Raw genomic sequence first — 27,166 nt, 5'->3', positions numbered from 1 at the left:
TTCCCGTTCAAGAATCTATTCGGCTGTTTCCGAATTGGGATTTTTATAGCGCTTTTTTGGTAAAGTGTTTACTCTGGAAGTATGTAGTGTCCTTGTTTTTCTGTGCGAAAAAAAGAAAAGTATAGTGCATACTTCCCGAGTATACAGTTTATCAAAAATGCGCTAAAAATCCCAATTCGGAAACGACTTTCTGCTTCGGCCTAAACACAGCTTATCAACGTAGTCATTGTAAACACTGCTTGACAAAGAGTCGGATTTCGGAGATTCCACTTAAAACTGCACCTTCATGTTACTAAAATACTCTATTGTAAAAACGGCTTATTATGTCGATGTTTTCAATAGAGCAAAAGAGTCAGTTGTAGATACTCAATATTCTTTGACGTGATAAGCACCGGCATAACAAGCAAAAGCATTTTCTTATATTAAAATACTTGAAAGTATTCAATTTTATTTTTTCTGTTTTTAATCTTGATTCTAAATTTAATATTTATCATAGTTGTGTGACTGTTGAATAACGTATAACAAAAATTTTTATTAGTAGTTTAAAAAAAAAGAAGTTGAAATGGCTACTGTTTCATACCAAATATCAAATTTGCTGGAAAAGGTATATTAAAATTTTACTTTTACCAAATTTATTTTTCTATATAACTATCTTTTAATTGTAATTCAAAACAATTTAGCTTAGAAATTCGCATTGAATTTAGAAATAACCTTATATTAATTTAATTTCTAAATTTTTTTAATTGAAAAAATTAACTTTTGAATTTTTCATGCAGAAAATTGAAAAAAATTTTATAATTGTTTTTCAAATTTTGAATAAATAATTTAATTTTTGGAGTTAAGAAATTTTGTAAACTGATAATATTTTTGTCGTTTCTATTTTTTTTTTTTTTTTTTTTGTTTAAAGATGTAAAAAATTATTTAATTTCATTTAATCCCTTATTTTTTAGCAATATTTTAAGTGTTAATATTTTCTTCATTTATGTTATTTATAATTGCTTGCTTTACTGTATAAGATTTGCATTGGAAAATGCATTGTTTAAATTGATTGTAATAAAAAAAAATTGCTATTTAATATTATAAATCTTTCTGTAATTAATAATTAGATTTTTTATTTTAATATTATAGATGACATCCAGTGATAAAGATTTTAGGTTTATGGCGACTAATGATCTGATGACAGAACTGCAAAAAGATAGCATAAAATTAGATGACGATTCTGAGAGAAAAGTCGTTAAAATGCTTTTAAAATTATTAGAAGACAAGAATGGTGAAGTACAAAATCTTGCTGTTAAATGGTATGAAATTTATTAAATCAAATATTTACTGTTTACTTAATGGTAAAATAAAGTTTTTTTCATTGTTAAAAGTTAAACTGTGAAGAGAATTGAAAATTTTTTATTACAAATTTCATTTCTGTTATATTCTTTTTAATTCAATAAGAAAAAACAAGTTGTTCATTTCATGACCATTTAACTTTCTCATCATGATAAACATTTATTTATTTATTGAAATACATCCCCGCAGTCCAAAAGAGGACCATAAATGGGTAACTAAAGATTACAAAATTATAGAACAAAATAGAATATATAACGTAGTTTAACTTAAAAAATGAAGTTACTGATGCTCTCTTAAACTGACAACATATTTTTTCACACATTCAATAAATTTCGCTTGTGACGCTACAAATAAGTCCATATTAGGATGAAAAGAATTATACATTTAATTAATATGGTTGCACGCAAAGAAAATTGTCGAGGTAACAATTAGGTTTAAGTCATTTTGGTTTATGTAGAAAGGTGCATCATCTCTAGATGATGTACGAGGAACTTTAAAATTGATCAAATTTAAAAGATTTACACTGACGAAATGATAATTTATTATTTTAAATATAAAAATAGCTGCATTGATTATGCGTTGCTCTTCTAAAGAATTCAATTTTTTGTTAAAAATAAAAATAACGATCAAGTTTATAAATATTGGTAAAATGAAAACTTTAAATACACATGATGGCCAGCCAACCGGGAGAAAGCCGGGACTGAAAAATTAATCCGGGAGATTTTATGGGTTTTGTGATTCGCGCAATTATTCGAAAATTGTTCAACTTTTAACCATCTAAAATTTCGTGTTAATTATGAAAAATATATATGAGCAATTCCACGTGAGATTGAAGGGTCTATCCTCAGATTCCTTCTATACTATGTCTAATCTAATTCTGTGTCAAAAAAAGAATATTAAGTATTACTAAAAATCGAAAATTAATTATAATATGTTATTTAGAGAAAGACTGAAAAATACCGTGCCGAGAAAGTAGGAAACCCCCGTTAAGTAAACGGAGCCCGATAATAAGTTCAAAAATTAATAACAAATTTTATTTTTTAAATAAATAAAAAAATTAAAAAATTTTAATTTTTCAAAATTAATTTTTTTTCTTAAACTTCAATATTTTCTGAGCAAAAAACGTTCAGGAAACTTTTTTCTAGGACTAAAAGTGAAAAAGTTATGTGTAATTAAAAAAAAAGTTGCACTAATTTTTTTAATGCAAATATCTCGAAAAATAATAAATATTTTTTCCAAAATTTTATTTACTCAATTAGACCCATAACCTCTATCCAAAAACGTAGTATAGAAGGAATCGGAGGATAGACCCCTCAATCTCACGTGGAATTGCTCATATACCATCAACAAAAATTAGCTATTTTTATTCCTCACAATACAAAATTTTTTATGAGCCAAAAGTTTTGAACGTTCAAATGAACGAAATTTTTTTTTGTAACTTCTTTAAGTACGAATTTTATTAAAAAATATTGTTTTAAAAATCTAAAAAGAAGTTATTTAATTTAATAATTGTTTAATTTACTGTTTTATTTTACAATGACATCATAATTTTTTAATAATTTATAGATTGAAAAAAAATATTTCGTTCATTTGAACGTTCAAAACTTTTGGCTCATAATTTTTTAATTCTACACTGAAAGAAAATATATAACAAAATTTCGTAAATACTTTTCAATTTAGGGAAAATGTGTCAAACTGGAAAAAAATGATATAAAATATATTAAATCTCAGTAAAGATTTTGTATGATTACTATAAATTATGTTGAAGTTCGTAAATATTTACTAAAATTTGAAATGCATTTCTTAAAAACTGAAAAATATTTTCAGAAGTATATTATTTTTTGTATCAATATTTCCCATTTTTACACGTTTTCCCTAAATTGAAAAATGTCTACTATACTTAATAAAATTTGTTATATTTTATTTCAATGTACTTCATAAAACTTAAATTTTATAAATTTTCATAGAGTTCTTTTGGTATTCATTACTTTTACAATTGCATATTATATAAATATAATATATTTGTGTACAGAAAAAATGTATTTTAAAACCGGGAGAAATCTCTAATTTCTACCGGGAGAACCGGGAGGCAAAAATTCTAAAAATAGTGTCCACCCTGATACATCAATCGATTTGTTTTGATGACAGAAATATAATTTTGACAAGAATTAATTAAAATTTCTATATAAAAAAAAAGGTATTTCAAAAAATACAAAAAATGATTTAATCTATAGATTTCAGTAAAATATGAGGTTTATCTAAATTAATCGATTCGTTTCATGGAAGAAATAAGTTTTTTTTATCCAACAAAATTAAATTTACGATGAAAAAATTTTTTTGTAAAAAAATAAATTCTTCAAATTTTGAAAAAGTTTTAAAGAAAAAACTATTGTGGATATATTCATAAATCCTTGTGTCAAATTTTATAGGTAATAACAACTTTAAGAAACCTACGAAATTTAAGGACAATCCGTCAAAACGTTTCTGAGATAATTTGTACACTATATTTTGTGACACACACACACACACACACACACACACACACACACACACACACACACACACACACACACACACACACACACACACACACACACACACACACACACACACACATACACACACACACACACACACACACACACACACACACACACACACACACACACACACACACATACACATACACACACACACACACACATACATACATACATCTGAAAATAAATAAAACAATAAACAAAGATTTTTTTAAAGCTTATATCATCTACTTTTATAGATTATTTAAAAAATGAATTAAAAAAAAAATTTATTGCTTAATTTTCAATTTTTTTTGGTAAATTTTAAACTAATATATTTTTTTAACAAATCATCATATTTTAATTGCACATATAGCATTTGGAAGGTAATTTTATCATCTTTAAAACGCTCTTTTAAAAATTGTGATACGATAATTTTTAACTCTTGCGTGCCTGAGCTGGATCTCTTGGACCCAGACAATTTGCTTTTTCAACTACTTCTATTTAAGAAATTTTTTTTTCAAAATCGTTATCAAATTGGAATAAATAAATTTTGTAGGTTTTAAATTTTTTCTTGTAAATTGATATCTCATCTTTCAGAAAGTATGATTAATAATATTATTAATAAATTCTTTTTGATCATTTAGTTAGATTCTATTACTTAATGAATATGGATAAAATTTCTGTAATTTTATACTATACTATTTAGGGTTAAATTGGGTCCTTGAGATATCACCAAAAATGTATATGTAAACGTTCCCTAATTACCGTTTCAAAAGTTTAGAAAATATTTTGAAGTTTTAAAAAACTGGATTTTTCTTTTTCCTATTCAATGTGCGGTTATGACATCTTGAAAATTAATTATTTTTAAAAATTGTTGAATTTCTTCACAAATTTAATTATCTTAAACTATTTTTTCATTAAAAATGTTATAAATTAAATTCAACAATTTTTTACAATTTAAAGAAAAATCAAATAAAATTACAAAAAATTTCAATTTAAAACCTTTTAAAATTTTCCATTTAAAACTTTCTGAAATTTAATAATTTCAATTATAACTCTTCCGAAATTCAATTATTTTTAATGATTTTTATAATATTTTACAAAAATACAATTATTTCAAAACATTTTTCAATTAGAAAATTTTAAAGTTCTATTTTTGTCTGTAATTTCTAATTAATTCTTCATCAACAGAAATCACAAAAAAATTCAATTAAAAATCACATATTAGGCTTATTATAATTTTATTTATTTTATTGAAAATATACGGGTAAAACCCCTTCGTACAAAGTACTATACATAAGGAATTGTATGAATTAAAACAAAAAATTTAGTTGGCCGCATTAACATTATTGTTGTTATTATCGTATAAAAGGTTACGCAGTTCTGTTATAAACGAGTTTAAAGAAATACCAAAGAAATTAACATTACTATTAAACTGATTTGCCTCCCTACGTAATCTGTTAATTACAGAATTATCTAAATAATCAGTTCTGCAGAAAGGAACATTAAATAATTGTGGATGTCTTTCGGATCTTTGCGGTATATGAAAACTAAATAAACATAAAAGTTTAGAGCAGTTAATAATAATAATTTAAAATATTTGTTTCCAGTTTGGGTCCTTTGGTAAATAAAGTAAAAGAATATCAAGTTGAGACAATCGTTGATGCTCTCTGCACGAATATGGTATCAGATAAAGAACAATTGAGGGATATTTCAAGCATTGGATTAAAAACTGTTATTTCGGAATTGCCACTTGGTTCAAGTGCTCTTGCTGCAAATGTTTGTAAAAGAATTACTGGTCGATTAAGTAACGCCATTGAAAAGGTTAATTTTAAATATTACATTAATATTTAGTGACATTTAAATCGAATCTTATTATTTTGACTAATGGATTGAATTATTTATTCTTATTTTACAGCAAGAAGATGTACCAGTACAACTTGAAGCTCTTGATATAGTAGCTGATTTACTTTCTCGATTTGGCTCGCTCATGGTAACATTTCATGTGGTCATTTTAGATGCTTTATTGCCACAACTTTCATCACCTCGACAAGCAGTTCGAAAGCGTTCAATTGTAGCTCTTAGTCATCTTTTGACTTCCAGCAACAGTCAGTTGTACAACAAAATTCTTGATCACCTTATAAAGGTTCTTTCAAGTAATAAAGCCAGAAATGTTATTCGTACCTATATTCAATGCATCGCTTCCATTTGGTAAGTTTTTCTTTTTCAAATCATTAATTATTTTTAATTGTATTGACAATTTTTCTAAATATGTGTAATTTTTAATTCTAGCCGTCAAGCAGGTCATCGATTTGGAGAACACATAGAAAGGATTATGCCTTTAATTGTGCAGTTTAGTACAGAAGACGATGATGAACTTAGAGAATATTGCCTGCAAGCATTTGAAGCTTTTGTCTACAGATGTCCAAAAGAAATTACACCTCACATTAATAAGGTTAATTTTTTGTCAATAGTAAATATAAAAATTATTAGAAAATTTTAAAAATTTAATTTCTTAAAGAAAGTCTCTTTACATAAATAACAATTGTAAAGTGGTTTTGTATTAATTTTTTTAGATTATCAGCATCTGCCTAATGTACATTACATACGATCCAAATTACAATTACGATGATGATGAAAATGATGCATCAGATGGAGATGGTATTGTAATGGAAACAGAAGAAGATGGAGAAGAAGATGTCGAAGATGAGTATTCAGATGATGATGATATGAGTTGGAAAGTACGAAGAGCTTCCGCCAAATGTTTAGAAGCTGTTGTTTCGAGCAGAAGAGAACTTTTACCTGAATTTTATAAAGTCATTTCTCCTGCATTAATTGCTCGATTCAAAGGTTCGTTACATTTATTTATTAATGTTATAAATTATTACAAAACAGAATAAAAGGGACGCATGAATATTCCCTTCATTAGACTTGCCGCAATTTTTGTGGTGTCGAATTAAAAATTATCGAATTTACATTTAGTAGAATTTTAAAAGAGTAGATTTTATAATGAGCCCAATTTTAATATCGAACAATTTCTATTTAACAAAATTTATATCAAGAAAAATTTTCATAAAAAAGAATTCTTATTTATTAGAAATGTTCTTTTGTAGAATTTATATTTTTCCGAATATTCACTTAAAAGTATTTTTATTAACAGATTTTCCAATTAAAAGAATTCCTATATAAGAAAATTCTTATTTAACAAAAGTTTTATTCAAAAACTTTCTATACAATCTAATTTTTATTTAATAGAATTGTCATTTAACAAAAAATCTACTTAGCTTTTTCGAAATAACGTCAAAAAATATTTTTCTGTTATAACTTTATAAATCGCAAATAAATATTTTTAATTTTATTAAGGGAAGGGACCAGTGAAATTTTAATCTATTTAAATTTCCGTTGTTTTAGGATGTTAATTTATTTTTTGACATTTAGAATACAAGCTGATACTACGTCATTAAAATATAGAAACAAATATTTTATTAGTTAAAAAATTTTGTAATAGAAGATAAAATTCTGAAAAATTGTTATTTGAACTTTTATCAAAAGTTTCTTTTTTTTCTTTCATCTACAACTTTTTTTTACATTTTTTTTTTTATAATTTTGAATAATCAATCATATGGATTTTACAAAAAAAATCTAAAATTGTCAAAAAAACACAGGCATATTCTCCCTAAAATCCCATTTTCCCTATTTGTCCCTAAAAGTACCGTATTTGAAAAATTTTCTCTAAATTTCCCCTATTTTTCACAAAAAAAATAATAGGTATAAAACTTTGATTTTTATGATAATACTTTTTAAAAATATTCATTTTCTACCCAAAATTTAATGAATTTATAACAAATGTTTGGATAGAATGATTATTTATCAAATAAATATATTTTTCAACTTTTTTCCATGAATGCGACTAATTTCAACTTATTAATGCAACTTTTTCGACATTTTTTTCATTTTAAAAAAAAAATTTTAAACAAAATACGTTTTTTTAGTATACAATACAGATCTTCCTCAAATCTTCTTTATTTTAATTATTTAACAAATTTTTAACTAAAATTCTACACTAAATTAATTATTTTTAATAATTTTAATGAAATTCTTCAGAAATAAAATTACCAAAAATGTTTAATTCAAAATCACTTAAAATTTAATTATTTGCAAAAATTTCAATTATTTTTAATGATTTTTATAATATTCTTCGAAAATCCAATTATCTGAAAGCATTTTTCAATTAAAAACTTCTGGTATTCAATTTTTGTATGTGACTTCTAATAAATTCTTTATAAACAGAAACTTAATAAACAGAAATTTCTTTATAAACGATTTTTCACTTAAAAAGTTTTCAAATTATTATATTTTTGTCTGCAATTTCTAATAAATTTTTTAGTAACAGAAATCATCAAAAATTTTATATTAAAAATCACTTGAAGTTCAATTACTTTCAAAAAATCTAAATTGTAAATCTTTGAAAATTCAATTACACTTTAAAAAATGTTATCTAAAATTATTTGACAAATTATTTTTAGTTCTGTAAAATTTAATTATTGTCTGAAAATTAACAAAATCTTTTGAAATTCAATTATTTCTAAAAATTTCAACTTTAACTCTTCCAAAATTATTTTAAAAAATTTTTTATTTAAAAATCTGTAAAACTTGATTAAGTATTGCCTGCAATTTTTTTGACCATCAAAACTAAAAACTATGATAAAATTTTTAATTCGAATAAATTACTTAAATTAGACTACAAAAAATTATAAAAATGGAACTTTAAGAATTTTTTCAGAAATTTGTCCTACTTAAATAAAATTTTGAAATTTTGTTTTACAATTAGTTCGATTCTGAAATATTCGATATAAATTTTCTTGACCATTACAGAATTAATAAAATGAATTTAATATCTAATTACATAAGTTATTTAAAGTAAAATATTGATTAACCAATTAAATTTTGTTAAAATAAAAAAAATCGATTTTTTCGACTTTTTTTGGAAAATAAATAGACTAAAACAACTTTTTTTAGCTTTAAAGTCGATCAGAGGCTTGTAAATATCTAAAATTTTTGATGTATTGAATTATTTCACTACACTTCGATAAAAGTCGTTGTGAACTTATCTAAAAAAATTATAAGAAATGATTTTGTAAAATATTTTTGGAGTAGAAACTTTTGAGTCAGGAAATGGATTAAGTTTTATAACAAAATTTTCTATATCAAATATTTTAAACTTGTTATTTATAAATTAATTTTATAATGAAAATTCAATTAACAAAGAGATACTTGAAATAACTGCCTCTAAGAGTTAACAAAAGAAAGTGTGATGTGATAATGATCATATTCATTAAATTGAGAAACCTCAGTTTCACTGATTTGTAAATGAAAAATTATAAAATATGTTTTCGCAAAACAAAAATACCTCAAAGCTGTACTAAATTTGTGGTTTAGGAAATAAATTAACCCTTTATCTTTATTTATGTAATTTACATACTACCCTAAGAGTCCCCTATTTCCCCAAAAATATTTTTTAGGATCACTATGAAGACTGAAAACATATATATTTTTTTTTAATTTTAAAAACGTAGAACGTTTTTAAATCCTAAATAATGCTAGATAAATATTGTCGTCCTTTAACGATGGAAATTTAAATGGATTAAAATTTCAGTGGTAATTAGATTTTAAATGTTCTTTTTTTTAAATTTTATATATCTATTATTTATTGAATGTTTAGAGAGAGAAGAAAATGTTAAGTCGGACATTTTTCATGCATACATAACAATGTTAAGACAAACAAAACCAGCTACAGGCGTTTCTCTTGATCCCGATTCAATGGAGGATGAAGAAGGACCAATTTCATTGCTTCAATTGCAAGTTCCTCTGATTGTAAAAGCAGTGTATAGACAAATGAAAGAGAAAAGCATAAAAACAAGACAAGATTGTTTATTATTGCTTAAAGAATTAGTGTTAGTTTTGCCTGGTGCACTTACAAATCATATATCTGCACTTATTCCTGGAATTCAATATTGCCTTGGAGAAAAAAATTCCTCCTCCAACATGAAAATTGATACACTTGCTTTTATTCATATTCTTTTAATTACTCATCATCCTGAAGATTTTCATGATCAAATGTCAGTTTTGGCTCCTCCTATTATTGTCGCTGTTGGTGATCCATTTTATAAAATTACCGCTGAAGCTCTTCTTGTATTGCAAGAATTGGTACAAGTTATTAGACCTCATGGTACAGTATATATTTTTTTCATTTAAATTTTCTATATTGTCATTATTAAATATTGTTTTAATGATTTTTATTTTTTCTAGATAAAGTTTACAATCATGATTTTACATCTCTGTCAACTGATATTTATCGTTGTACACTTTTAAGATTAAGAACGGCAGATATTGATCAAGAGGTAAAAGAACGAGCTATTGCTTGTATGGGTCAAATTTTGGCACATTTTGGCGATACTTTACATGATGAACTTGTTGTATGCCTTCCAATATTTCTTGATAGGCTCAGAAATGAAATCACTCGGCTTACAACTGTTAAATCTCTTACTTGCATAGCAGCATCACCTCTAAGAGTTGATCTTAAGTCTATTATGGTAAAAAAAATGTTCTATTCTATATTTAATCCATTATATTTCGACTAAAGTCATTGCTTACTAAATGAAAAGAATTTTATTAAAAATTTAATTATTTATTGTAAAATATAAATTTAAAGTAAAAAACCATAAAAAAACAATTATTGGAATTTACTAAGAATGGATAAATTTATCAATATTGGTCCCGAAGCTATTTTCGAAGATAAAGCGGATTAAAATTTTCGCATTTTTGAGGCTATATTGACAAGGGTTTTTAAATCAATGTGAATTTGGTTCAAAGGTGTCGACCAATTTCACATTGATTTAAAAAATTCACAGTTTTCAGCACTTTATTTATTTTAAATTAATATTTTACAATAAATAATTAAATTTTTAATTAAATTCTTTTCATTTCGTGATCTTGATAACTTCGAAATTATTCCTGCAAAGTATTATAATTTTTAAAAATTAATTAGCAACGCCTTTAGTCGAAATATAATGAATTGATCCATTTCGTAACTTTTTTTTTGGAAAAAAAAAACATTTTACATATTATTTATGTTTTAGGGAGATGCAATTCCTGTTTTAGGATCATTTTTGAGAAAAAACCAAAGAGCTTTAAAATTATGTTCTTTAACATTGCTTGATACTTTAGTTCAAAATTACAGTTCTGCTCTAAATTCGGAGCTACTTGATAAGGTAAAATAATTGCATTTATGAATGATTAATTACTTTTTATAATTTTAGAGTTTAATAATTTTATTGATTTATTTTAAAAAATCATATAACATAAGGTTACAGTTGAGCTTCCAGCACTATTGAATGAGAGCGACTTGCATATTGCTCAATTGACTCTTACACTTCTCACGACAATTGCAAAATTGCATCCTCTTGCATTGACAAGGGTCACTGAGAATATTTTACCTGAAATTCTCGTCTTGGTGAAATCTCCACTTCTTCAAGGTAAGTGAAATTTTTTTTTCATATTTATATTAAAATTTTTTTTGTGTAGTCGAGCACATGGTAGAAAATATTTTCAGTAGATGAGACTCAAAGTACAATCATATTGGTCAATAAATCGCTGTTTTTTAAAATTTAAGATAATATTAAACTTAAATTTCATCAGTAAAGTTTTTATTTCACAAAATATTTTTTCAACGTGAGTCAGACGCCAAAGAAAAATTCAAAAAATTGTTCTGCTTTCTTTTACTTTTGCCTCAAATAAATCTACTCCAGTTTAAATTGTATAAATACTTGGATACTGAAATCAAATACGAATTAAAAAATAATTTCTATTGAGTTTTATCTGACAAATTTTTCCAAAGTGTTTCTGGCGGCTAAAAATTGGAATTTAAATAAAACAAGTGACCACGAAAACTAATTGACTAAAAGAACATTGATTTATAAATTAGTACTTCAGCTTTTTAAACAGGACAGAAAATTACAATTTTAATTTTAATCACCCATATATATTAGTATCTATATATATTAAATCTTATTTTATTTGCATATTTTAATATTATTTTAAAATGTTATTTTACAAAAAAATAGGTGCAGCATTAAACTCAATGTTGGAGTTCTTTCAAGCTTTGGTTCAAGCAGGAATTCCAGGTCTTAGTTACAGGGAACTTTTGTCTTTGCTTGTGGCCCCAGTTAATATACCACAACTTCACAAACAGGCTTATCATTCTTTAGCAAAATGCGCTGCTGCTCTAACAATTATGTGGCCACAAGAAGCTATTGGCGTTGTTGGACAATTTTTAAAAGATGTTCAAAATCCACAAAGTGATGCCAGACATATATTTGCTTTATTAGTTATTGGCGAAATTGGTAGACATGTGTAAGTTAAAATTTAATTGATTTTATTTTGATTTTAGAAATAGAAAAAATTGCTATAAACATTTTTTATTTTTATAGAGACTTAAGCAACATTAGTTCTTTGAAGTTAATTATTTTAAATTCATTTTCAACACACTCTGAAGAAGTAAAGCAAGCAGCCAGTTATACACTTGGAAATATCGCTGTTGGCAATCTTCCTGAATATTTGCCTTTTATTCTTAAAAAAATTGAAGCTCAACCAAAACGACAATATTTGCTGCTTCATTCATTAAAAGAAGTAATTATTCTTTAAGATTTTAATTTCTTATTAATTTAGAAAGAAAATAATTAAAAATTTAATTTATTTAATTTAATTTGTGTTATTTTGAAATTTTTCTAGATTATTACATGCCAATCAGCTAGTCCATTGGGAGTTTCGCATTTACAGAACTTTGTGCCTTCAATTTGGTTATTATTGTACAGGCACTGTGAATGTACAGAAGAAGGTACTCGAAATGTAGTGGCAGAGTGCCTTGGTAAATTAACATTAATTGATCCGTCAACGTTGCTTCCAAAGTTGCAAGAATCTCTTAACTCCACATCCGCATTAATGCGCACCACAGTAGTTACTGCTATTAAATTCACTATATCTGACCAGGTATGTTGTTATTTCAGAATGTTCAGCGATCCCTTCAATTTATTTTTAACCTTAAAAACATTAAAATCATCTTGAATTTTAAAACAAAACGTTCAATTATTAAAATTTTCTAAAATAACCAATTAATTTTAGTAAATTTTAATTGTTAAAGATTGTTTACAAATTATTAATAATAATCACATTTTAGAGAATTTTTAATACAAATTTTTTTTAATTGCCAATTTTTGAAAATTTTTATTTAAATTATTAAAAATTATGAATTTGTTAAAGAAAAATAAAAACCCTAAAAGAAAAATAATGTTGTACTTTAAAAACTTTGAATTTTTTTCAAAAGTTACTGGTCACTCTTTAATTATTTTTATTAAAAATGTTTAACGTCCGAGAAGTATATTAATTACAAGTTTTTGTATGAATAAAACGATAACATTCGGACCATTGTTGTTTTAATAAAAGTTTATTACAACGTTTCAAAATCTAAATGATTTCCTCATCAGGGAGTCTATCATATTACAATAAAATGTCAACAAACAAATACAATAAATAATAAAAATAAAATAAACTACAATAATAAATTAAATTTCAATAATTTTATCAAATTAAAACAGATGTCAAGTGATAGAGTTAAACAGTCATTTTGGTGATAAATTAAATAAAAACAACCCTAACATTGGAGAATCATAGAGTTTGGAGTTTGAATCTAAAATTTAAATTAATTTTACTATAAAATTAATTAAATAAAATAAATTATTAATTTTTAAAATTTAAATAATCGAAAGGAAAATTAAAATTATAAATACGTACCAATTAAATGAATCCATTTTTTAAAAATTAAACAACAATGGTCCAAATGTTATCGTTTTATTCATACGAAACCTTCTAATTATTTCTTTAATATTTTATACATGAAATGGGATTTTATTTGAAAATTATTTTTTGTGCTTTTAATTAAAAATTCATTTCCTAGATTTGTAATTAATGAAATTTTTAAAATTTTATAATACACAGCCACAACCAATTGATCCAATGTTGAAGCAGTGTATGGGCAATTTCTTAGCATCATTAGAAGATCCTGATCTCAATGTTAGAAGAGTTTCTTTGGTTGCATTTAATTCAGCTGCTCATAATAAGCCAATGCTAATACGTGATCTTCTTGATTCTGTTTTACCTAAACTTTACGCTGAGACAATGATAAAGGTAATATTATTCATTTTGCGCTAGAATATTTATATTTTAAAATATGAAAATAATTTTTGCTGTTTTCCTTTTTTTTTTTTGCAGAAAGAATTAATTAGAGAAGTTGAAATGGGACCTTTTAAACATACAGTTGATGATGGTTTAGATTTGAGAAAAGCCGCATTTGAATGTATGTACACATTATTGGATTCTTGTCTTGATCGAATTGATGTTTTTGAATTTTTGAATTATGTGGAAAACGGTTTAAGAGATCATTACGATATCAAAATGTTGACTTATCTCATGACCGCACGTTTGGCACAACTTTGTCCTACTGCCGTACTACAAAGTAAGAATTGTTTTTTTATCTCTTTATTTATTTATGGTGAAATTTTATTGACTAAACTAGAAGCATGACAAAAAACTGATTTCCAAACAAGTTGCAAGCTTGAAATTAAAAAAAAAAAAAACAATTTTTTCTTATTAATATTTTTAGGTTAATTAATAATCTATTGTTTTTATTATTAAACTAGGATTAGAAAGACTTGTGGAACCGTTGAAGAGTACTTGCACCATGAAAGTGAAAGCAAATTCTGTTAAACAGGAATATGAAAAACAAGACGAATTAAAACGTTCTGCATTGCGAGCCGTTGCTGCATTACTTACAATTTCTGATGCTGGTAAGAATGACATTTTTTAAATATTTTTTCACATGAATTCATTGATATAAATAGAGTGAGAAAAAATTATTATCTATTTTTTACATTTAGCAGAGAATTGAATTTATTAGGATTCGATATTAAAAGATTTAAAATTTTTTACTTAAAATTTATTTATTTGTAAGTTTAAATCTTTGAAAGTTATATTTCTATTGTTCTCTTACAATTTTTTTTTTTAATTTCAGATAAAAATCCGGCACTAAATGAATTTGTTTCTCAAATTAAGGCAACAGTTGAACTACAGCCATTGTTTGATATGATTCAAAAAGATTGCTCGGGTAATAATATGAATGAAACAAATGTTATGGATCAAAGTTAAAAGGAAATGTTTAAATCTTTTTAATTTCATAACGCTGCTAAAGATACATAATTTATGTTTTTTTCTATATATATATATATATAAATATATATTATTTTTTAATATCACCTCTAAAAAATAAGCGTAGTTCAGATTTAATATGATTTCATGTAACGCACCATGTATAAATTTGAAAATAAATTCATCGGATCGTATTTCATTCATTTTACAGCTTATTTTACCATAACTCAATAATTAGGGTCAGTTGGGGTAAATGGGGACAAGACGTTTTGGAGCTTAATTTACAGTTTTAAAATGAAGTTCAACGTCAATATTTTAACCTCAGATTACCTGCAAGAGGTTTTGTAAGCTTTTATCTTGACAATTGGCAGCAAGATAAAAAAAGTTATCGCTCAATGCATAAAAACTTGAAAATCATAGTCAAACTGTTTCAGTATTTTGTCGAGCATTTCAAAGAAAACAGACTTAAAAATCATACCAAATTTTTTTCTAATTCCTTATGACTCCCATAACAGAAATTCACTTGAATTTTTTGATTTTTGTTAATTTGGTTAATAATGACAAGCTGTCCCCATTTACCTTGAGTTTTCAAATTTTTCGGGTAAATGGGAACAGCTTGTCATTATTAACCAAATTAACAAAAATCAAAAAATTCAAGTGAATTTCTGTTATGGGAGTCATAAGGAATTAGAAAAAAATTTGGTATGATTTTTAAGTCTGTTTTTTTCAAATGCGAAACAAAATTCTGAAATAAAAAAAAAATTCAATTGGTTCAACTATTATATATCTACTACAAATTTTTTTCAAGTTTTTTTTATCCCTTAATACAGTAATATACTTATGGAAACTTTTTTCTTAAAACTTTCTTAGAAAATATGCTGTCCCCATTTACCCCAAATTTTATGAAATTTTCTAAATTTTGGGGTAAATGGGGACAGTCAGTTTCATGCGTTTAAAGATTATATAAATTTTTTTCTGCTGCATAAAATTAATCCTGGGAATGTAAATAACAACTTAAAAAAAAATAAACCTGCAAATATTACCTTTTAAAGGAAGAAACTTACGTAATTTGTGAAAAATAGCGATTTTGTCCCCATTTACCCCAACTGACCCTACTGTAATATTTATGAAAAAAAATTTAACTCTTTTTTCATAAAATTAAGTTTAATATTTCTCAATTTTTACTTAATTGGTAATTTTTTGTTTAAAAATTAAAATATTTTTATTTTATATTTATATATAAATATTTTATTTTATTAAATTAAACAACTAATTTGTATCTATTCAAATTTCTTATTAATGATTGAAGCATTAATAGTTTAAAATTTGGATATATAAATTAAAGTTTAGATGAATTGAAATTAAAAATATAATTAAAATGTGGATAATTTGAAACTTAAATCGATTAATCTTTAATATAGATTGAAATTTAGTTAATTTTAAATTAAATTAAAAATTGAATTTGAACCGAAAAAATATAAATTTTGAAAAGAAATTTTAAATATTTAATTTTTTTGTTTATAAATTGTTATATTTGTTTATAAAATGTTAAATATTAAAAAATTATTGAAAAATTAAACAGTTGCGACTTTATTTTTTTAAAGAATTTTGCTGTACATTAAATTAAACTCTTATTACTATAAGTATATACTGTATGCATACCTGTAAGATGGCTAATTGTACCTACTGCAACTAAAACGCAAACTAAAAAAAGTAAACGTGCCATTTTCATCTGCAAAAACAGGAAATATCGGTTCTTGAAGGGATGTTTGAATAAAAAAATACAATAAATTATATTACAAAAAAAAATAATTATAATAATTTTAACACACTGGAAATAAGTAGAATTAATAATAAAAAAAGCTACTCTGAAACTTCTATCTATTAAAAGGCAAAAGCAATATAAAATATCTAATCGAACGCAAAAAATTATAAAATATTTGAATTCTCTGATGGAGATATTTAATATACCTATATAATTTTAAAAAAATATTAAATTAAATTAAAAATCTTCAATAATATTAAATATTGCAATATCAAAATGCGAAATCATGATATTTAAATACTAAATAAAAACCATGTTTATAAAAAAAACATTTTTGTGTCAGCGACATCATATAATCGTATCCGAAAAAAAATTTGAACACAAGTTTATTATATTGTTAAAAAAAAAAAAAATATTTAGGATGATTGTACCTGGAATGATGATAAATAAGAAAGGTATTTATATTTAAATAATAAACAATAATTTAACTTTTTACAATTATTTAAATACATTAAGGCGTATAAAATTTTCTTAATTTCGCAGTTTTTAAATAACTGTATATTGTATATTTTCGCATTTTAAATAAATCACATTTTTGCCAACTAAATTGTTTAATTTTTTTTTTTTCAGTCTACGTTCACAAAAAATCGTGTGATATTTCCTACACAAAAATTGGCTTTTTAACGCAAAAATTATTATATTATTAAAAAAAAAAATAATTTTTTACATGTCTATAGTACGTCGAAAAAATGTATAGATATTTTATTAAAATTATGCATAACTTTCCTCACGAGATCAAAGCATAACAAAACGACTGAACACGCACATCCTGTCAAACGTTTACTAATGCTTTTGAAATTTGTTTACATCAAATAATAATAATTATAATAATAATTTCTTAATATGGAACATTGGTCCCTTGTGAAATTTAGATTACTTATGTTTATTTTATAATATTAAAAGTAAAAAGACAAAGATACAATAATTTCAGAACTTATATATATATAAATATATATATGAACATAATATATTTATTCTCGATGTGCAAAATCAAGTTAATAATCTTGTAAACGCCACTTTGGATTTTTAAAAATGTTCAATTTTCATTAAAAGATTAGACTGAAAAGAAAATTTTCCTCTATACAAATATATTTTATGATTTAAAACAATTCCAAAAATTGAAAACGAACATTTTTTTTGTTTTTTTTTTTGAAAAGATCAGAATTAGAAAATTTTGAAATTATTAATTAATTGATTAATTATTATATAAAGTTCTAAATATTTGCGAAAAAAAGTGTTGAACTAAATTTTGCAATAAATCAAGAATTTTTTGTTTCTTCATATCAAAAAGATACTTTCAAGTTTCAAAATATTCTAATTTGTTATAAGAGGGCAAATAATTGTAAATTTTTCTCTATATTATACGAACTAAATTTAAATAATGTCAATTAAAAACTATAATTAAATGAGTTTTACAAAAAAAAAAAAAAAAAATTTAGAAAAATTATTTTAAAAATTCTAATAGTTCTATTACACTTTTTTTATTATATTTCAAATTAACCATAATAGCTTGAGTTAATTTGAAATCCGCACACATAAATCCTTAATTTTATTATGTACGGAAAGTTACTTAAGATAGTAAATTCGACTACAGTTATTCATTTCGTTTTAAGTCATTTCTACATATGTATATCGTGAAAGTATAAATCATTTTCAAAATGAATGCCAAAAATTGTAATTTATAATTAAATTGTATAAAAATTTGAAAATAATACATCATTTAATTTAAAAAAAAAAATGAATTCTAAATAAAACTAATTTCTAAGTAGCACAATAATTTACAGTAAAAATAAAATGTCCACCCGATAAAAAATTTGCATACAAAGAGAAAAATATTTAATTTTACCAACATTTTTTAATACCTAAAATTTCAATTCTATTCATTAGTTTCAATAATTTTTTAAATAGCAAACTTCCTATTGAATGACATTATATTTTATTTACTGTCTAATTTCGCTAAAAGAAATTCACACATTAAACAGAAAATTTTCGTCTAAATTTCTGCAAAATATTGTTTTAAATTAAAAAATTTCTAATTTTTCAAAAATTATTTACTAAGTGTCTTCTTTAAAAAAAAAAAAACACACAAAAAATATCTATATATGTATATAAATTGCTATATTATAATACCGAATAGATTTAAAAAGAAAATTAATTCACAATAAAAAAAAAATTGGTGAATTAAATTTATCTTCTTTGAACACAAGACAAAAATAATATTAATATATTAACCGCGCTATCATAAAAAGATAACAATTGGCAGTGTAATTTAGGCAGTGTAACAATTTTTAATTTTGTAAATTTTGTGTGTTACCTGCATTATTGAGATAACACTATCGTAGAAATGTATTTTTTTTTCTTTACATTTCATTATATTATATACTTCTTTTTCTTCTCCTTTTTAGATAAAACACAGAAAAGAAGAGAACAGAGTATCTTTACAAAATTTTTTGAGAAACACCTCACAATACACATTTTATATATACATGTACATCCACGTTGACAATAGTTCGTCGTTCTTATTTTTTTTTTTAGAAAATTGAATATTTTTTTTTAATTGAAAATAAAGAATAGTACTTTATATTCTGTTAAAAATTTAACTTTTAAGAATTAAATTATTTAGATATGTAAGTTTGTGACAAATTTAATATGCTGCAATTTTGCGGAAATTTTTCACTCTTATTTGAATTTAAAAAAGTGAAGAAAATTAATTTTTACCGCAATATTGAAATTTGAAACAATTTTTTATGACATAATTAAAAATGTAAAAAAAATTTTGCATCTTGCAAACTTGGACGTACACATAATATTTTTTTTACTATAGAACCTGGTAACTTATGACGGAATTAGATTATACAGACGTAAATTGACAATGTTCGAAAAATTTCTCTAATTATTTACAAAATCCAAATGTGAACCGCACTTCATATATGTATATATATGCAATTAACGAAGAGTCGATACACACATGCTAAAAATACTAGAATGTACATAGTTAAAACTATAGGGAGTTATTTTTAATATAGCAGTATTAGTATTAATAGCGATAAAATATTCAAATAAAAATTAATAGTAATGATAATAGTTAATCATAAAAAAAAAATTCTTCATTACATTCATATACTGGCAGTGATCCTTAGCGGGTATGTGTATATGCATATATATATATATTTATATATATATATATATATGTTTATGTCTGAGAATTTCAACACTCTCAAGCTCCTAATTTCATTTACCAAAATTTTGGACCTTTTATATATACATTTCAAACAAAACTGATTCTCTTAATGTACAAATATACTTAAATCTAAAATGTATACACATTTATTTTTATCACAATGTCAAATACCGACGAAAAATTAACGTTTTTTTTTTTTTTAAGTAAATGACATTCTATTCCACTCTCTTATCGAATATAAGAGAATTCGTCGTGCTTTTTGAAATAGTGATTAAAACTTTCTTTTCCTCATTTTTTTTTCTTTCAATATAATCAGACCACAATGCGTAGTATCAGAAATATATTGTAGTCTATGCATTTTACTTCATTTGGGATTAACAGTTCATAGTGAGAAAATAAATTTGTGAAAATTGAGAGAACAAAAAAATTAATCAAATATTTTTGACTCATATCTCAGTTTTTAGAATAATTTAATTTTACAATTAATTCATTTCTAATAAACAATTTAATTTCAAATTATTTGATTGGTATCCATAAATATTACAATAAAAAAATTTTTTAAATACAAAACAAAATGTAAATTCATAGAATTATCAAATTTTTATGATATTTCGTATCTAGGAGTATTTTTGATTAGAAAAAAAAATTTCGATTTTGAAATTTCACAAAACACGGACAGTTTTTACCCCGAATTTTTATGAAACAAAATTTTATTTAGCAGAATCAACAAAATTTCTATATATCCAAATTTGTATCTAAAACCATTTTAATTTAGTCGAATTCTCATTTAACAGAATTCTATGTGAATCGAATTTTTAAATGTTAAAATTTTCAATGTAACGAATTTTTTATTTTATTCGTACAGAATTGTTAATTGAAAACATGATTCTTCCGACAACTTGACAACAATTTTTGTAATTTTAGGCCTTTTTTTTGAGAATTTTAATAATTTCGAGTTCTTGAATAGATTCGAGAATATAAACATGTCAAAAATTTGATCTTAAGTCTTTAATGTTTTTTTTTGTCCTCGAGTCATTTAAGAATCAAGAACAATTTAAGTTATCAAATTTTTAAGTTCTCAAATTCATTCAAGAATCTTATTGGAGTTGTCGTCAATTTTAATCACGATGTCTCCTTTTTTTGTAGCTCTTGCTATTAATTAATTTAATTTTTTTGTTACTAATTTTATTTTTAATTGAAAATATTTCTCAACAAACACTGGAGGAATTATTAAGAAATTGATAGAAATCAAATGGGAAAAAATTGATAATACTTATATTAATATTTCCCTTTTTTCTCTTCTTTTTCTACTCGAAAAAAAAATCGAAAAACAAAAAAAAATTCCATTTACTTAGAGAAAAATTAAATATTATTTCTAGTTAATAAAGTTATAACTGTGAATCCCATTGAGTAAAATGTGACATGACTACAAGTTTTTTTTTTATATTTTCGCACTCAATATATTAGATTCACAATGTTCTTATTATGTCTTGTTGGAAGGCGGTATAATTAAGAAAAGATTGATAATAATAGAGGCCAAAGGTTTAAAGCTCGTTGATTCAATGTTCAACGAGTTTTCGCTTTAGATCAATATTCTAGAAATAAAGCGAAAATTCAGAATTGACAAAGAATCAGTTTAAAGATATTAATGGATTCCTAAGGCCACTGAAGTGATTATCTCCTGGTAATCGATATACTTGTTTTAAAATCGATTGTGTTTCTCTATATTCTTTTCTACTTCCGCTACTCTCATTTTTCTTTTTGTTGTTGTAATATTTATGATGAGGCACTTGCGAAGTGGAGCTCGAATTTCATGAAATTGCGCTGTTTGCATTAGGAATCTTTCATCATCAAAAAGGACAAATAGTCTATTTCGATGCACTCAGCTTTACATTACATATAATAATTTATGTAAATAAATAAGCAGTACCTTTAGTTGTTTTGTTCGATATAGTACTAAATGTGTATATAATAAGTCTTCATTGTTTTTCATGAAATTACTGCAATATAGTTGTTTAGTTTTTTTTCTTTTTTTTCTTTCATTTGATATCTATTAAATATTGCCTTTTTTTTCTTTATTGCCTCTAATTTTTGTTTGTCCTCCATTTTTTTTCTTGTAATTTTGTTCTGACATTCCATTCGCCCCTTGTTGAAGGTCTAGAAAACATAGGCAAAATAATTTTTTTTACTTCCTATTACGTAACAGTTTGTTTCTTCTTTAATGATGCGACATCACGAATTTTTCATTGGTTTTCGTCCATGTTTTCGCCTTGCTTGAGGTGCTTTATCATTATTAATGGCAGGATATAGAGCATGATTAATTTCATCAGGACATAAGGTTGCCATTTTACGAATTTCAACATATTTTGTTCCTTGTACTTCAGTTTCGGAAACCCATTCATCAGTAATTCTTAAAAGTAAAACATATTTTTATAAATATCTTCTAATTTCTTTTTTTCAATTACTTCAAAATTCAATTATATGAAAAATTGTTTTTTAATAATTGTTTTCATTATTTTGTCAATAAAAGTATTTTTAAACATTGTAAAATACATCAAATTCATTTTGGTTTAAAAAGAATAAATTATTTTGAATCAGGATTGACACAAAAATATTATTTTGTTTTTCCCTGAGTTTTCTTTAATTTCTAGTGAAAATTAAAATTTTTTCCCTCACTCTATAATGAAAGTATTTTAAGAGGTTATCAATAACAGGCCTCGGATTGCACGATTTTTTCAACATTTTTTTTTTATTTTTAAAATTGAATTATTAAAAAAATATATAAACTTGAATTGTTTGTAAAATTAATTATTTTCAATAAATTAAAACAAATTTTTCGAAAATTACATGATTTAAAACAGTTTTCATATGAAAATTTACTAAAATTCAATTATTATCTAAAGTTTTTAAAAAAAACTTTCACCAATTCAAAATGAAAAATTCAATTAATAATTTCCTAAAATTCAATTATTATTTCTAAAAATTTTAACTCGAACTCTTCTAAAATACAATTATTTCTAAATTTTGTATCTAAAATTCTTTGTTGAATAATTTAATTTTAATCATTTAAAGCAAAATTTTCAAAAATTCAGGGAAATAAAAAGTTTTTTTAATTAAAAATACTCTAAAATTTTATTATTCTTTAAAGTTTGTAAAAAAAATTTTATTAAAGTTTCAATTTATAATCTTCTGAAATTTAATTAGTTTTAAAAAATATTTTAACTCGAACTCTTCCAAATTCAATTAGTAATTGAATGTTAATTCAATTAAAAGAATTTTTTCCAAATTTTTATCTATATAATTCTTTGTTTAATTAATTATTTCAACAGTTTTAATGCAATTTCTCAAAAATTCAATTATTTAAATCGTTTTTTAATTAATGTTTATATTTACAACAAAATTGTAATTTTTGAAATCTCAAAAAATGCAATTATTTCTAAAATCTTAACTGTAACTCCATCAAAATTCAATTTCAGTTGAAAATTCTTTAAAGTTCAATTATTGTCTGAAATTTATAAAAAAAAAGTTTCATTAATTCAAATTTATAAAAGTTTCAATAAAATAAAATTTAAAATTTGTTCTGAAACTGAATAGAAATCTTGAACATTTTTCTCAAATTAATTCGGTGGTTTAAAAAGAAAAATTCTTGAAAACATTTCTTTGAAACATTCTTATTAAGGAATTAATAAATTTTATTTAATTTCTAATAACAAATTGTTAATAATAATTAAATATTTATCAACTAATTAAATTTATTGAAAATAAAAAAATGGTCTTTTTTTAGACTTGTAATGTAAATCGACTAAAATGACTTTTTTTTTCTTTCAAAAGTCGATTCGAGGCCCACAATTTTAAAAATGTAAGACAATAATTTTTAGAAGCAAAAGTTTGAATTGAAAATTTCAAAAATTATAATTTGATATTTTTCCAGTCCCTAACCCGTGGTAACCCTGTTAATTTTTATACTCACATGCCATGAGGGTGCCATCGTAAAAGAAATTTAATTTTTCCATCTTTCTCAACCCTTTTGGCTATAATCTGCAAAATAATTAATTTTAATGTTAATTTCATAATCAATTGAAAGTAAAAAACATTAATTTATTATAAATAATAATTAAAAATGGATAAAAGATTTTATTCTTTAAACGTACACGATGTATATGAGTTAATGGTAACACTATAGCGTTGCTATAATTACAGGAGAAAATTATTTACTTACCTGACTTGTTAAAGTCATAGAGTTTCCTGGAGTTTCAGCAAGTTTTCCTTGAGTTCTTGACTTTGCCAATTCTAGTAAACGATGTTGAAGTCCTTCCATTATGCCAGTGTCAAAATAATCGAATAGTCTTGCTGCATTAGAAATAAAAAGAAATTAAACCATAATATCAAATTTCCGAATGTATATAAATTTTTTCTAGTTCTCTGATATAAAAATTTTAAATTACGAACATTTATTTTGTAGACTTATATAAATATAGTTTAAGATTTTTATAATTTCTAAAACGTAAATTATAAAATATTTAACACTTTACATAAATTATACCTAAACAATAAAGGAAAAAAGTATCACCAACAAATTAACAAATGTTTATAATTCAGTGAATTTATTTTTTGTTAATTAATCAAATTTGTAAACATTTGTATGTTTTTTTACTTATAAGCTATTTGCAGGTAGTTGAAGTGCGTTATTTTCAAATATCAAATAATATAATAATGCAATCGATGCAAGATCGAAAAGACGGTCTGGAACGACCAGAGACAACAGCAAACAGAAAAACAAGTTGTTTTGTCTCTGGACCTTCTAGATCTTAGTGAACAGCCACGTGCATTTCTAAGTGAAATTAATTCAAAATACCACGTGAAATTTCACGTGTTTAATAACTACGCAGATTTCCACCTCAATATTTTCACATTGGTATAAGTTTAATACAACCTATATAAATTAATTTCACAAATAAATTTAGATAAATCTATTAATGTAAAGCAATAACTGAATCTTAAAGATTATATAAAAGTTTATATTACGCATTACTCCTTCCTTATTATGTGTCTATTGTTTATTACTTCTAAATACCTTAATAGTCGCTAAGGCAATACTATTATATAATCTAAACCTTTGCCTTACCGGAATTCATTCCAGCTGACGATATATATATATATTGAAATATAACCTTCGTAAATATTTCATTTATATAATCTTAAAGAGACGTTATTTTCAATATTATATCAAAATTAAAATTACTTTTGAAATAGTGAACGATTTTTAATATTCTTAAACTTATTTCAGAGGCAATTCTCAACACAATTTATATTATTGATTAAGGAAGAATCGGAACAACAGTTGTATTTTTGTATTTTTAAAGAAAAAGATGATTTAAATTTTAAATAATTTAATTTAAAAATTTTAAACAATTAGAATTTGCATTCAAATCAAAATTAAAAGTTTTTATGCATAAGAAAATATTTAGGTTAAATAACATAATTTCTAATTGTTTCAATTTTTTTAAATTAAATTATTTAAAATTTAAATCATCATTTTCTTTAAAAATACATAAATACACAGTTGAATTAACTTTTGTTCCGATTCTTTGTCTAATTCATTCTTTTTTCTTTCAAAAGTACCTAGAATGACGCAGTTTTTTCCAAAAAGTTAATAAATAACAATTATTATTAATAATACTATATATATAATAATTTATTTATTCATTTGAAAAATAACAGACAAAAAATCTGTACATCATTTTATATTTCAGAGATAACTACAAGAAATTGAATATAATATAATAAATAACAAATATTTACTTAAACAATTTAATGCATTTTATGTCACGCACAGTTTTGTCAGAATAAATATTTCAAAAATCAAAAACAAAATTAAAATCTTTTCAAATTCTATTTTACGTTTTGATATTTAATAATAGAAAATTAACTTACCAGACCAAGGTTGCCTTCTATATCTAAGACGTTTGCCATTTCTTCTCATCATTTTACCACTGTTTTCAAAGCTGCGTCTATTACTATTATTACTTGTTTCTGGCTGATTAAAATGACCATTGACATGTCTTTCTAAAGCAATCTAAAAATAAAATATGATATTTAATATATATAAAATTAAAAGAAAAAACTCTGGATAGTTTTTAAGATTATCAAATAGAAATTTTACAAAAATAAACAATTGACGTTTCTAAAAGAGTTAAAAGCAAAATATCAAGTACAGGCCTCGGATCGACTTTAAGACACAAAAAAGTCGTTGTAGTCGATTTATATTAAAAAAATGTCGATTTTTTTTATTTTAACAAAATTGAATTGGTTATTGAATATTTTACTTTAAATAACTAATTTTATTAGATATTACATTCATTTTATTAATTCTGTAATGAGAATAATTCTATAAAAACATTATCAAGAAAATTTATTTCGAATATTTCAGAATCGAACTAACTGTAAGACAAATTTTCAAAATTTTATTTAACTAGGACAAATTTCTGAAAAAATTCTTAAAGTTACATTTTTATAATTTTTTCAAGTCTGATTTAAGCAATTTATTTGAATTAAAAATTTTGTCATAGTTTTTAGTTTTGATCCGGTCAAAAAAAATTTCAGGAAGATTTAAATGTTGAATTTTTTATAAATAATTGAATTTCAAAAGATTTTGTTAATTTTCAGATAATAATTAAATTTTACAGAACTAAAAATAATTTATCAAATAATTTTAGATAACATTTTTTATAAGTAATTGAATTTTCATAGATTTAAAATTTAAATTTTTGAAAAAAAAATTGGATGATTTCTGTTAATAAAAAATTTATTAGAAATTGTAGACAAAAATACAATAATTTGAAAACTTTTTAAGTGAAAAATCGTTACAGATAGTTGAATTTTCGGAGAATATTATTAAAATCATTAAAGTAATTGAATTTCAGGAGAGTTATAATAATAATTATTAATAATATAATTATTAAATTTCAAAAAATTTTAGATGAAAAATTATAGAAATCATTAAATTTTATAAGCTTTTAAAATTTTTTTTTTTTAAATATT

The 27,166-nt window shown here is 23.5% G+C and overlaps 2 protein-coding genes across 2 annotated transcripts in view; one reads left to right on the top strand and one right to left on the bottom strand.

Annotated features, from left to right (window-relative positions):
- Positions 1-343: 343 nt before the first annotated feature.
- LOC127279395 (cullin-associated NEDD8-dissociated protein 1) lies at positions 344-15,313 on the top strand. Its single transcript, XM_051301720.1, has 17 exons — positions 344-604; positions 1,129-1,298; positions 5,471-5,684; positions 5,779-6,071; positions 6,153-6,315; positions 6,437-6,710; positions 9,583-10,089; positions 10,170-10,453; positions 11,000-11,131; positions 11,227-11,395; positions 11,984-12,272; positions 12,350-12,548; positions 12,651-12,908; positions 13,914-14,102; positions 14,187-14,430; positions 14,615-14,761; positions 14,986-15,313. Exons 1-17 carry the CDS (start codon positions 563-565, stop codon positions 15,117-15,119), a joined length of 3,708 nt encoding a protein of 1,235 aa, XP_051157677.1. The 5' UTR covers positions 344-562; the 3' UTR covers positions 15,120-15,313.
- Positions 15,314-19,460: 4,147 nt separating this feature from the next.
- The window catches only part of LOC127279397 (uncharacterized protein DDB_G0280205), a 33,963-nt gene continuing 26,257 nt past the window's right edge, over positions 19,461-27,166 (bottom strand). Inside the window, exons 5-8 of the mRNA XM_051301725.1 lie at positions 26,060-26,201; positions 24,345-24,475; positions 24,096-24,163; positions 19,461-22,535 (exon numbers count right to left, since the gene is read on the bottom strand). Coding sequence (XP_051157682.1) covers positions 22,358-22,535; positions 24,096-24,163; positions 24,345-24,475; positions 26,060-26,201 — 519 coding nt within the window. The 3' untranslated portion in view covers positions 19,461-22,357. The remainder of the gene's footprint in view (positions 22,536-24,095; positions 24,164-24,344; positions 24,476-26,059; positions 26,202-27,166) is intronic.

The sequence above is a fragment of the Leptopilina boulardi genome, unplaced genomic scaffold (genome assembly GCF_019393585.1).
Source record: "Leptopilina boulardi isolate dan_hultmark-lab unplaced genomic scaffold, ZJU_Lbou_2.1 LbouV2_216, whole genome shotgun sequence".
NCBI classification, from domain to species: Eukaryota; Metazoa; Arthropoda; class Insecta; order Hymenoptera; family Figitidae; genus Leptopilina; species Leptopilina boulardi.
The sequence above is the reverse complement of the archived record's forward strand: the minus strand, read 5'-3'. Positions and strand labels throughout refer to the sequence as shown.

What these genes read in the sequence shown, in the direction of transcription:
- LOC127279395 (XM_051301720.1), top strand. Translation starts at nt 563, where the DNA reads ATGGCTACTGTTTCATACCAAATATCAAATTTGCTGGAAAAG. An exon ending in ACGCTGAGACAATGATAAAG is followed by an intron (nt 14,103 to 14,186) that starts GTAATATTATTC and finishes TTTTTTTTGCAG; the next exon opens with AAAGAATTAATTAGAGAAGT. An exon ending in ACTTACAATTTCTGATGCTG is followed by an intron (nt 14,762 to 14,985) that starts GTAAGAATGACA and finishes TTTTAATTTCAG; the next exon opens with ATAAAAATCCGGCACTAAAT.